This window comes from Mustela putorius, unplaced genomic scaffold, assembly GCF_011764305.1.
Source record: "Mustela putorius furo isolate JIRA1106 unplaced genomic scaffold, ASM1176430v1.1 tig00003983_pilon_pilon_pilon, whole genome shotgun sequence".
NCBI lineage: Eukaryota > Metazoa > Chordata > Mammalia > Carnivora > Mustelidae > Mustela > Mustela putorius.
This window is the reverse complement of record NW_025422123.1, coordinates 21,934,497-21,948,215: the sequence shown is the minus strand read 5'-3', so window position 1 is coordinate 21,948,215 and position 13,719 is coordinate 21,934,497. Positions and strand designations below refer to the sequence as shown.

Sequence of the window (13,719 nt, the reverse complement as noted above, 5' to 3'; positions counted from 1 at the left end):
TCTAATATCTTTATATATTTATGGAAAGTATGTATGTTTCCAGAAATGATTAGAAATGGCTTATAGCAAAAATAAATTTGATAAGAAACCATTAACACCAATTATAAGACATGTTCAAACTAACAGATGGAAGGAGAATTATACCAAAAAATGAAATCAGGCTGAAGACATCTAATGATTTAGAAGGACGTTTCATTTGGGTGTCTTAGAAACAAAGGTGAGGAGCTCTAGAATTTCTGGAGGTATAAAAGGAAATTACAAATTGAAGTAAGAGTGGAATTAGAATCTATTAATGTTAGAGTCTCAAAAATTGCTTTTCTACGGTTGATTCCATTTGTTTTACTTGAGATATTCAAGCATTATTATGATTCTTTAAGTTAATTTTGAAATGAGTGAGGTGAATTTTAAGGAAGTATCTGTGAGCTCTAGACCCACATATTCCAATTCCCTTCTTTGTACTGAATTTGGATGACTCATGTGCACATCTGTGTGTCCAAAACAGAACTTGTCACCTTTCCCCATAAACCATCTCCTACTCTGTTCTTTGTCATAGTAGCACTATGTAATTGGTAGCACTATGTAATAACCTAAGGAAAAAGTCTAGAAAGTTATCTTAAAACCCATTCTCTTCTCTCTTCACCTGCAGTTTCACTTCTAAGCCTGTCTAGAACTTGGGCCCTTCTTCCTATTCACAGTGTCCTGATCATTTCTTGCCATGGGTCTCAAATTCTGCATTGTCCTCCTCCCTGTTCCCCTTGAGTGCACTCTCCTCTCTTCCTCTCATGCTCCTACCAGCATGCAATAAGGAAACTACAGACCCACTCAGGAATTCTTCCGTGGTATCCCACATGTTTCAAGATAAAGTCTGTCCTGGAAAATCCTTCCTTGTTTGACTAACTCTTTTTGGTCATTTAGGGTAGAGTTATTTTCCCTACCCTGTAGGACCCCTTTCTCTCAGATACACCTTCCTGTTCTGGTGGTATCCAGCCCAGATGTTTCAGTATGCATTTTCATCATTCTTGATTTAATGGCTTATCTTTCCCACCACACAGTAAGCAACTTGCAGGTTAGCGTATCTTTGTTTCAGTGTCTCTGTGGGATAGCAAATAGGTGTCATTCAATAAATGTTGGGAGTCCATTTAGGTAAATTAATGAATAAATCACAATGCAAGAGTGATTCAAAATTTAAGTCACTAGATCATTCATTGATTATATTATCTAGGTATTGGTTTTCCTAGAAATTGCTAATAATCTTGTCCAACATAGGGATGAAGTAGGGCTTTAGGGGCTAGGACCATGCATTGTATATGATGGATATCCAAAAATATTTATTAAATGGACAAATGTGTTTATGTCTTTACTATTTTTCTTCTCTTCTTATTTTTCCTGACTTAAATGTCTTCATGAAAAATGTTTTTATGGTACTTCTTTTGTTGAAGTATAACTGGCATATAATAGTATATGGCTGACCCTTATACAATGTCAGCTTGAACTCCCCAGTTCCACTTATATGCAGTTTTTTTTTAATAAATAAGGTACAGTATCATAAATGTATTTTGCTTCTTTATGACTTTCTTAACTTTTACTTTTCTCTAGCTTACTTATGAGAATATAGAATATATTACATGTAACATATAAGATATGGGTTAATTGATAGTTTATATTGTTAGTAAGGCTCCTAGTCAACCATGATCTATTAGTAGTTAAATCTGGGGGGAGTCAAAAGCTATATACCGATTTTGGACTTTGAGGGAGGTTGGTGCCCTCAACGTCTGTGTTGTTCAAGAGTCAACTATATTGCAGGTGTACAAATTTGTTATGCATAATCTCTTCAAAATTTGTATACACTGTGAAACAATCATCACAATAAGTCTAGTTACCATCTATCACCGTGCATAGTTAGAAATTTTTTTCTTTTGAGGAGAACTTTTAAGAATCACTCTCTTAGCAACTTCAAATATACAGTATTACCATACTACCACTGTGGTAACCATTGCTATACACCCATCCCCTGGACCTCTTTATTTTATAACAGGAAGTTTATATCTTTTGAACCCCTTCACCTATTTCACCCACCCCCTATGGTTTCTGGAAACCATTATTGTGTTCTATCTACAATCTTAAATTTTTTGGTTTGGTTTGTTTGTTTGATTTTGTTAGACTCCACATATAAGTGAAATCATACAATATTTGTCTTTCTCTGACTTATTTCACTTAGTGTCATGCCCTCGAGTTCCATCCATGTTGTCTGTCACAAATGGCAAGATTCCATTTTTCAAAATGTATGAATAGTATTCCACTTTTGCAGTCTATTTTTAATTTTTAAAAATTCCTTTAAATATGTCTTCTTGTCTTTGCATGTTTATAGCTAGCCCTGAACATGGTTATGTCACTGAAATCAATCAAATGTCCACAGCCATTGGATTTTTAAATTATTTTCATGTTGTTAATGTGAGGGTTGACTCTTTTTTCTTACTCTGAGAGACTAACTTATTTCTTATATCATTTTATATATTTGCATCATTGCTTTGGTGACATTTTTTCTTCACCATAGGTTAATACATCACTTGTTTCTTATATGTGGTGGTATTCTATGTGTGCGAGCTAATCAGTAATTTTTATTAAATTTTAAAGGGCCAAAAGGGAGAAAATGGAAGACAAGGGATCCCAGGGCAACAGGTATTTTTGTTTTCTCTGATAGTCGATGAAGTAATGAATCACATAACTGGATGGTGTTTGGAGGGGGTTACCTGCACATGGAAAAGAAAAGGAAGGAGGGCAGATACAGTATGCATTCTAAGCACCTAAGGAAGAAAATGTCAGGTGATGATGGTGATAATGGGTTGTTTTAAACTTTTGCCTTATGTTTTCATTTTTTTGATAATGGTTTGCTTTCATCTTTTGCCTTATGTTTTCATTTTTCTACACTGTGAAACTTCCTTCCCCATGCTTTTTTCTGGTCAAATGAATGGCTAAAGGTAGGCAACTCCACCTATATCTTAGAATAGTTATTGGCCAAAGGCAGCCATACAGTGGCAGTATTTCCTTATCTACTGATCAGTCTTGATTTTTTTTTTTTTTCTTGAAACGTGAGTAGGTGAAGTCTATTAGGTGTGGAGAAATGTACTTGTTTCCCTCTTATGTGTTCAGAGATAGAATTTCCTACAATAGAGATTCATTAAATGCTATCTTGAGGGACTATGTTATGGAATAGATTCATAATAAAATTGTTTTGCTTCTTCCCTGACTAAACTCTCCTCATTAAATAGTGTTCCAGTGAGATTGCCATATGGCCTGCAAGTTCAGTCAGAGCTGAACTGGACCAAAAGAGGCATGCAAGTGATTTGTACCTAATGTAGCTTATGTGCTGCTTCTTTGCCAATAATTAAGCTCAGATCCAACTCGGTCCACCCTTGGAAGGGCAGACTGTACAGGGAGACCCTTGGTGGGGTAGACCTTTTTCAAATGTGACATTCAAGAGAGATTCAGTAATTATACTGGTTCTGGAGAGAGGGGGAGAAAAACGTGAGTGATGTCTTTGAGGAGAGGGATCTCTTTCCCTCACCTGGAGAAATCTGTGAGACCATGGGAGTGAGATCTGAAAGCATATGGTCAAAAGGTTGTTTATAGTAGAAGGTGGAAGGTCAGTGCTGCTATTAGGAAGAGTTGAGAATTTAGAAGCTAACACGAAGAACAAAAGTAACTAAAATGAGAAATGGCCCGAGTTTGCCTGCATAAAAGTATGTTCAGTAAATCATGTCTTTTAATTTTAATGCTCCTCCGCTTGACTCCAATACTCTTGATGACACAGCCAGCCCTGTCCCCATTCTTCTCACTGGCAGCACAGACCACCTCCCCCTTGATTTCCCTAAGTTAATCACACAATATATATAAACAGCTGTTCTAATAGGAGGACCTTCACCTCTTCATCCATTCAACCTCTGCAACCCCGGCCTTACCCCCAAATTCTTACAATAACTGTCTGAAAAGAAGGCTATTTCCTGTGGAGTCTGAGCTCATAACCTTGCCAAGTCACTGGCTTACACAGTGCCCCTAACGTGTTTTTTTTTTTTCCCCCACACTTCTCAAGGAAAATAATAATCATCTCCCCAGGCAGGTTTTGAGTTCCCTAGAAAGCCTCTGCCCTAAATTTGTCAGATGCTGCATTTCTCACCACCAGGAACCCTGAGCCCTTAGGGAGCACCTGGGGGTCAAAGCAACTATTGCTTTTCAGCAGCTGAATAGTTGTCCCAAGCTCTTTAAATAAACAGTCCTAGTTTACCTGTCATCCTACCAAGGGCTGCAAGTCTGTGATTTCTTGGCCTTCGTGTTGTGTTTTGCTCATGAAATCATCCTGGTGGATTCTCAGAGGACAGCTGTTTTCAGTTTCAGCTCTAATTCAGTTCTAGCCCTGAGAACTTAACTCCACTGTCTTTCCTCTTGTATGAGCTCTAGTTGTAGGCTTATGTCTGGTAGGGAACACCCCTGCCTTTCTTCAGAAACCCTAATATTTAAAAAATAGTCTTACAGTATTTTACTCACTAATATATTTTTGTATGAAAATTTAGTGTTTTTATGCTCTCATTTTAATTTGAGAATCACCCTTTCTCTGTGCCATACATGAATTTTACCTAACTTGTCTTCCCCTTTGTCTAATCTGGGTATCCGTGTCCAAGAAACCTAGAGATGATGCTAAATAAATATTCAAACTCAAAATTCATAGTGTGAAGTGTTATGCACTAAATTTTGTGTTGGATTTCGGAATACCAGTTGCTAATTATAAAGTTGAATCATGAAATCCTGCCTGTGTGCGTACAAGCTTTACCCTGATCCCTGAACTGGTACTGGGTGAGTGTATGAGGAATTTCAAAAATGGGAAATTTTAATGCCTTTCCTGAAAGTTCTTATCACCTGTAATTTGTCATTGCAATGAATACATGAGAGATGAGTGGGAAATAATTTAATATAGCCATTCAGAGGCACTCAATGATTTTAATGGTGAGTGAATTCCCTGTGTGGGCTCCGCAGTGTGCGTATCACTTGGGAAAAATACCATTTATACCTCATACTGCTTTTCTAATCTCTGAATTACCACCCGTGAGTGGTTTAGGCATAGGACAGATGAGTATTTTCTTCCCTGTTAATCACTTTGAATGGCATCATTGCTTTAACTCATCTTTTATAAGTAGCACTCAATTGAAATTTAATTTTAAAGACATAAACTTGGGAAAATAGAGTATTTAATCACCCCAATAAAAGACTAAATATATCTTACCTGATTGGAGCTTAATTTCCGTTAAAATAGTAGTGTATTTAAAATTCAGAATAGAATTTAAATAAAATTCAACTGGAATCCCTTTCTAACCTACATATTTGAACTTCATGTAAAAATACTCATATCTAAGAATGACACAGTTACATAAATTCACATTTTTCTATTATCTAGTTAACATATTGCATTGTCCTTAGTCTCCTTTGAAATGGCAAAAAAATGTATCAAAAATACTTCTTTCACTGATTCTGTCAGTACTTTTCAAATTAAAAGCTGACATTTGGTATTGCCTGGGTGGCTCAGTGGGTTAAATATCTGCCTTCAGCTCAGGTCATGATCTAAGGGTCCTGGGATTGAGTCCCACATTGGGCTTTCTGCTTGGCGGGGAGCCTGCTTCCCCCTCTCTCTCTGCCTGCCTCTCTGCCTACTTGTGTGCTCTCTCTCTCTCTCAAATAAATAAATAAATCTTTTTAAAAAACCTAAAGTCTAATTAAATATATAGCAAAAGATGCATGCCACATTTCTAGTAGTATACCTTGCACAGTTATTATTGTTTTTTCTCCTATTAATTTTCAAAGGGAATTCAAGGCCATGAGGGTGCAAAAGGAGAGGTATGTCATATGCTCTCTTTTCAGTCCTTATTGCTTGAGTTTTCAGTGCTGTATAAATCTAGCTATAGGCATCCCAAACAGAAAATGCCTTTCATGTTCTTCAGTTCTTAAATAGTGATTTTCGTAATATGCGGACTCATTGAATTAATTAAGAAATGTTACATATTTGTGAATGTCAATGGTTCTCCTTCTAGATTAAGAGCTAATTTTTTTCTGTCTGTGTTTCAACAAAGAACACTGTGTTTCTGTATTTGTCTCTCTAGAATGCAAACTCTTTGGGAACAGGACTGTGTCATGTTTGCTGTTTCCCTGGCACTAGACGTATTACCTACACAATACGCTCAATGAAGAGAGGATATTTGTGGAGTTGGGTGGATGGGTGGATGGATGGATGAGTAGGCCTTGAATATGACATGAAGTTTCCTTGTATAATGTACATTATATATACATGTATGTATATAGTCATATGCATATCTCTAAGGAAGTCTTTGATGCAATTTTGCCTTCCGAAACATTTAAATAGAACTTTTAACGGTTTCTTCTGATTTTAGAGAGGTGAAAAGGGAGAGCCGGGTGTCAGAGGTGCCACGGGACCAAAAGGAGAGTCTGGGGTGGACGGCCTAATGGGGCCTGTGGGTCCCCAGGGACAGCGTGGGGAAGCAGGTCCTCAGGGACCTCCAGGACTGGATGGGAAGCCCGTATGTATTCTGCTTCTTCCTTAGTTCTTGCATTTTCATTGCTTTTTACTTGGTATGTACATGTTATAACCCCTAATAATTTGATGCAGGGGAGAGAATTTTCAGAACAGTATATTCGACAAGTTTGCACCGATGTATTAAGAGGTAAGTCTCAAACAGATTTTAATAACTTTAAAATTACTAAAGTGATACAGATTCTTGGTAGAAATTATGAAAGACATAAAATAAGAAAGGACATTTGTAAATCCCTGTTTTTGTCTAGGTGAGTATGCTTATGAAGATGAAAGTTATGTGTACTCTTTTGTAATCTTTTTAATAAAGAAGTTTATCATTATTTCACCAAGAATTAAATTTTCTTTTCTGACATAACTCTGAAAACTTAATTCATAAATACAGATGTCTATAATTTACCAGTTTCTTTTTGGGGGTTTGCTTTCACTTTTCCTTCCCATTTTAAGCAATTGCTACAAAAAAATGATGACACAGACCAATGAGTTGAATTCCTAGAAGCAAAATTATTGGTCAACAGATTGGCATCTGTATGTTATAAAAAATGAGTAAGATGTTACTAATACTCATTTGCCATTTAAATATAAGGGGTGGGACTTCTTTGTTTTTAAGCTCAGCTACCAGTCTTACTTCAGAGTGGAAGAATTCAAAGTTGTGATCATTGCCAGTCTCAACACGGTTCCCCTGGCATTCCTGGACCGCCTGGTCCCATAGGCCCAGAGGGTCCTCGAGGATTTCCTGGTTTGCCGGGAAGAGATGGCATTCCTGGGTTAGTGGGTGCTCCTGGACGTCCAGGTGCCAGAGGATTAAAAGGTACTTCAACTTTATGTGCATAAACAAACGATAAAAAAGGGTATGTTTTGTGTTCATTCTCTAAATTGATTTAATAGGCATGGGTTCATCTTTGTTTTTAGGATGACAAAAAGCTCTTGTATACCTAAGTCTTTAAATAATTTGTCAACTAGTTAAAAAGCAAGTTTTCTATTATCTTAAAGCAATATTCTAAACTAAAGCAAGGTTGAAATCTGAAGCTTGTGAAATGACAAATTAGAAAAAGTTGACATTGTACTTAGAGATTTGGACTGAGTTTTTAATAAGAAGGTCTTTAAGTAGTCACAGACACTATTTCCTTTGTTTTGACATCAGTAACTTCTGTTACCTTATTGGAAAGGTTTTTTCCTCTTATAGGAAAAATTAACTTACTAATGGCCCACAACTTACTTCTCTTTGAATGTTTATATGAAATGTCATTTGATAATACTTTCCTTTTTATTTCCTATTATATGAACAATTTAGATGTTCAATCACAGTGATAAATAAACAACTGTGATTAACAGAAAGGGCTAATAATCCCAAACCATTTTCCTTTTTAATATTTAATCCTTGTTACATCTTTCTAGATCAGTGATAATTTTGGAAATTTTTCCTTCAAAAATTCTGTTTCCCATGAGAAATAATAAATGGCAAGCTGTTTTAAAAGATTTTTCTTTCAATGTGTGTATTAACAAATTTGAAAGAAATGATCCAGGAGGAAGTGATTTTATAGGAAAAGTAAGCATGTTCCTGTCTTTGACACTCTGCAGGTCTACCAGGAAGAAATGGGGCAAAGGGGAACCAAGGGTTTGGGTACCCCGGAGATCAAGGTCCTCCTGGTCCCCCAGGTAAGACTTGCTATATGCTCATAAGTGTACCGTACATTTGGCTTTAAGATGATCACCAACCTATGTCAAAAAATTGAAAATCAAGACATTTGTTTACTTTTTTGAATGAATCACATTCAACACATTGAGCTCTAATTCCTAGATTTTTCTTCCTCTGTCATATTCACAACTCACTTGGGATTTTCTCTTGTTTTTTGTTTGGCAAGCCTTAGAAGACGACTCTGTAGAGTAGTTTTTACTGGTCTTAGTCACCCATGTTTATCTGGTGTATATCACTGTTCCATCTTTATGATTCTCAAGGAAGCAACGTAACTGAAACAGTGGACTCTTTAAGTCACTCTCAGCTACTGTGTGATTTAACTTTGTGAGGCCTCCATTTCCTCATTTGTGAAATGGTGGTGAGATGGTACGTGCATCATGACATTGGAAAATAACCTGAGTTAATACTTGTAGTGTGTTTGGAATAGTGCATAACAATCATGTTTTCAATTAAATGTGTACTATTATTTTCAAAGACTTTATTTATTTGAGAGAGAGAGATAGAGAGAAGTTGAGAGAGCAGACTCCCCGGTGAGCAAGGAGCCTGATGCAGGGCTCAATCGCAGGAGCCTGAAATCACGACCTGAGCCAAAGTCAGATGTTCAAATGACTGAGCCACCCAGATGGCCCCTGTTATCATTCTAGATGTTATTACCTCAAGAAGCTTTTGGGTGGGTTAAAAGATTCAGCAGTCTTTGTGTAAAATACTTGGAAGTATATCCACAGCTGTAGTTAGTGTTAAATAAATGTTTCTTAGTAGTAGCTGCAGGAATCATTACTCATAGAAAGTACCTCAGACCCCTCTGCTCCATTTCAAAAGCTGAATTATTTTGTTCTTTTGAGTCATCAACTTTTTTATTTTATTTTATATATATATTTTTAAAAGATTTTATTTAAATACTTGAGAGAGAGAGAGAGAGAGCGAGCACATGAGCACAAGAGATTCAGGGGGCCAAGGGAGAAGCAGACTCTCCGCAGAGCAGGGACCCTGGGATCATGACCTGAGCCGAAGGAAGCCGCTTAACCACTGAGCCACCCAGGCATCCGGAGTCATCAACTTCTTAGAAGGCCAAAACCCTAAGTTAACTCTCCTTCCTTTGAGCATGCTCATTGAACTAATTCTGCAGTGGTTCACAAATGAGAGGTGTTACACCATTGTGTGTCTTTTGATCACAGATTTTGCATGGTAATGAGTGTATTTAGTGTATTTAAATGTGGAAACTCAGAAATGTGTCTAATGGAAATAGTCCTTTCACTGCAAATATGGCACAAAAGTGACATCAGTAAAGTTTTAGCTTACTGGTCTATTCACTTGCTAATTTATAATAATATTGGCAGAAGATACGCTGGAAGGAAGAAATGGGTTTGGGCAACCCACCAATTGAAATGTTAGAATGTTAGCTCTGTGTCTCAATCAGCAGCATGACTGCTGTATTAATATAGCTTAGCCCAGTTTTATAAAAATTGCTGATTATTTTTGGATAGTCCTTTCCCCATGGAAGGTATACAGGATTAGCAAAAGAGTCCCTCCTCTTCTCACATATGTGCAAATATGTAAAACTTAAATTTTTTTTTTTTTCAGTTTAAGTTTTTTAACAGAATCAGCTCTGTCATCAAAAACCAAACTCCTCTGTTCATATATTGCTCATGTCCCACCTTAGGTCCAGAGGGTCCTCCTGGAATAAGCAAAGAAGGTCCTCCAGGAGACCCAGGTCTCCCAGGCAAAGATGGAGATCATGGAAAACCCGGAATCCAAGGCCAACCAGGACCCCCCGGCATCTGCGATCCATCACTATGTTTTAGTGTAATTGTCGGAAGAGACCCATTTAGAAAAGGACCAAACTATTAGTGTCTGATGCCTCATTCAGCAACCTAGGCATGGTGCTTTTCTCTTATGGTCTTTTGCATCTCAGGAAGATAACAACAGTAATCCCTTGAAAGAAACTAAAGTACCTCGGTGTTCTTATTATTTTTTTTTCTTAAGGAAAACTATATAAAAGGTCACATATACTGATTTTAAAGGCTCTGAAGTAATTCAGAGCCTTTAGATTAGTAGCATTAACTAAATCTCAAGGGTTTCTTGTAAGTCCATTTATTTTAATCAAAGTTGAATATTAAAAAACCACCATTGCCTGTTAGCCAGTCAATTTCAGTCACTGTGAAATATTTCACATTCAGCTTCCATGCAGCAGAGTAATTGAGTTCAATTTCATGTCTGTGTGAATTTCATGTTTCATATTTCCTAGCACATGCTTGTCCATTAGCCAAAACACGTGTCTGGTGTCGCTGGAAAGAATATTGGGCTGATACTCAGCTAGGACAGACCGTGTTGCCACACCAGTCATTTACTCTAGTGTCTGTGCTTACTGGGGAGGGACAGTGGACTGACTGGTGCGCATTCAGGGTTTTGAATATCACCTCTCAATGAGGCGAATGTGTTTAAGTACATTTGCAAATCCTTGAATTATGCTAAGAAAGAGTATTGATTACATTGGGCATGGACAAAATTGTTGTTAAAAACATGTTAAAAACATGTCAGAAAAAAAGTTTCATTGTACCTGGTCAGTATGTTCCAAGGAAATGCAGTTTTTGGAATTCTAAAAAGACTTCATTCTTCACATTTGCTTAGTAATTGGAACGTCTGTTGTATGCCTTCATTTTCCATTCCACTTATTTTATGTGTATGTTCCTATATGTTAACTTTCATTTGTAGCAAAGCTAATGGGAATAAATGCTCTAGTTGAAAGGGAAGGTAACTCTACAGCTCCTAGTATGTCTTGATATTTTTAGCAGACATTAAAATATTATGGACAGTCTTTGTGTACTGTACTTACTGCTTTTGTAAGGAACATATTTGAGATATTTCATTCTAATCGTGCTCTATATTTTGTTACATGCTTGTTATTCAAAGTATAATAAAGTTTTGTACAGGCCTGTTTGCAGTGGTTTCTTTTTTATATATAATTTTAACTGAGAGTTGAGTATAGTATGATGTCCCATGGTCATTTATTCAATAGATATACTTTATTAAGTTATTTACTTTATTCTTTATGAACTTGTTCATCTGAAATAAGAACTTAGAAATTCAGTTGCTGTGCTACTCACATAAAGAGGGGCACAACCTGCTTCCTGGCCCAGGAATGGTTGTTGATCAGCTTAACTGACATGTCATTCTACCACTCTGGTGAGGACCTCAGGGGAGACTGATGTTCGTAACGTTCAGTAGCAGAGTTAGTGCAAGGCTTGTTTTGTGTTGTTTTTGCTTTTGTTGTTGAAGTAGAGTTGACACCCAGTGTTCCATTAGTTTCAGGTGTACAACATCATGATTCTATACGTTATGCTGTGCTCACCACAAGGGGGGCTCCCATTGGTCACCCTACGATGCTATTACAGTACTATTGGCTATATTCCCTATGCTGTGCCTTTAATCGGTGCGACTTACTCATTCCATAACTGGAAGCCTGGATCTCCTACTCTCCTTCACCCATTCTTCCCATCCTCCTATCCATCTCCCCTCTAGCAACTATCAGCCTGTTCTCTGTAATTATGGGTATGTTTCTGCTTTCTGTTTGTTTTTTAGATGCCACACGTAAGTGAAGCCATATGGTATTTGTTGTTCTCTGTCTGTTCACTTAGCATAATATGCTCTAGGCCCATCCATGTTGTTGCAGATGACAAGCTTTCATTCTTTTCTTTTTCATGGCTGGGTAATATTCCATTGTATATATGTACACCACAACTTCTTGATCCCTTCATTTGTCAGCGGATGTTTGGGCTTCTTCCATAATTTTGTCATCGTAAATAATGCTGCAGTAAACATCGGGGTGCATATGTCTTTTTGAATTAGTGTTTTTGTTTTCCGTGGGTGAATATCCAATAGTGAAATCATTGGATCATACAGTATTTCTATTTTTAATTTTTTGAGGAATCTGCATACTATTTTGTACAATGGCTGCACGAATATACATTCCCACCAACAGTATAGAGGGGTACCTTTTCTCCGCATTCTTGCCAACACATATTTTTTGTTTGTTTGTTTGTTTGTTTGTATTGGTTTGGTTTTTTAACTTTTATGTTCCAGCCATAGCATAAGGCTGGTTTTGTTGTTCTATCTCTAGCAAAGCCCTGGGTATCTGCTTACACCTAACCCCCAGCTAATGATGACAATATCTGTTAAGACAGTGGTAAAGGAGTGGAACAGGGTAGTAAATATCACCATTCATTCAACCACTATGTGGCCATTAAGTGGCAGGTAGGGTGCCAAGGATAAAATGGTAATATAGTGGCACTTTCTGGCCTGAGGTTGCTCTTGTGTAATGAGATGCAGGTAAGTAAACAGGTAATTCCAACACAGTCATTCTAAGAAAGGAGAAAATGCTATGGACTACATTGTGTATCTCCTAAATTCATATGTAGAAGCCTTAACTTCCCTGTGACCATATTTGGAAACAGGGTTTATGGATGGCAATGCGGTTAAATGAGGTCCTAAGGGTAGGGTACTAATCCTATAGCACTGATGGCCTTATAAGAAGAACAAGAGGGAAATCTCTCTCTTTCTACATGCATACAGGAAGGGTCCTGGGAGCACATAGAGATAGGATGACCGTCAACAAGCCAGGAAGGAAGCCCACCTTGATCTCGGACTTCCAGTCTCCAGAATTGTGAGAAAATCACTTTCTGTTGTTTAAGCCTGCCAGTCTTATGCTGCCATAACAAAATAGTATTTTGTTATTTGCTCCCCAAGCTCATAGGAAAGAGGTGAGGGTAGGGAAAACTTCTCTAAAGCAAGCAAAGATTAGAAACTGAGATTTGAAAGGCTAGGAGGCATTAGCATAACCAAGTCATGTCAAGATAATGAAAACAAGCAAATGCTGGGGGAGTTAGAAAAACGTGGAGAATTCAGAGAGTAAAACCTGTGAAAAATAAACCATGTTACTTTTAGTATCCTTACTTTAATATTGCAAGGTGAAATATTTCTGTAATATATCGTGGTATATGTTTTGTCCTAATGTATTTATCCGTTGGACAAATTTGAGATTAACTGTTTTACACTGACTTTCACAAATAAGCAGGTGAATGAGTTTGTTCTGCATTATAATGGTGTGTCAGCACCCTGTTACAGGCAAAGCACTTTTATTGTCATTACAGAAGCATAGCTTCTGTAGTGGGTTTGCCTGGGTTCAACCCCCCCACCTTCGTTTTCCAGTGAGTCTTCAGAAAATTTATCTAGTTCTTCATGCCAAGATTTCTTCATATGTTAAATGGGGAATATTAATAGTACTTACCTAATAGTAAGAATGAGTATTTTGAGGATTAAAAGAGATGAAATGAAAAATTACTTCATGGAATAAAGTCTGCTAATTTACCAGAACCATACAAATAATGTGAGGTTAGCAATCTTTTGATGAAATTTTAGCTAGTCAAAAGAT

At 37.2% G+C, this 13,719-nt stretch overlaps 1 protein-coding gene across 4 annotated transcripts in view; it reads left to right on the top strand.

The window, feature by feature from the left end:
- COL21A1 (collagen type XXI alpha 1 chain) overlaps positions 1-11,228 on the top strand; it is a 254,886-nt gene extending 243,658 nt beyond the window's left edge. For 3 of the 4 annotated variants that reach the window (XM_013045877.2, XM_004772401.3, XM_045071274.1), the window contains 7 exons: positions 2,635-2,679; positions 5,851-5,883; positions 6,435-6,581; positions 6,671-6,725; positions 7,203-7,403; positions 8,174-8,251; positions 9,952-11,228. In XM_013045877.2, the coding sequence (XP_012901331.1) occupies positions 2,635-2,679; positions 5,851-5,883; positions 6,435-6,581; positions 6,671-6,725; positions 7,203-7,403; positions 8,174-8,251; positions 9,952-10,139 (747 nt within the window). In that variant the 3' untranslated portion in view covers positions 10,140-11,228. The remainder of the gene's footprint in view (positions 1-2,634; positions 2,680-5,850; positions 5,884-6,434; positions 6,582-6,670; positions 6,726-7,202; positions 7,404-8,173; positions 8,252-9,951) is intronic. The other variant, XM_013045878.2, reaches the window with a different exon arrangement.
- The last annotated feature ends 2,491 nt before the right edge of the window (positions 11,229-13,719 follow it).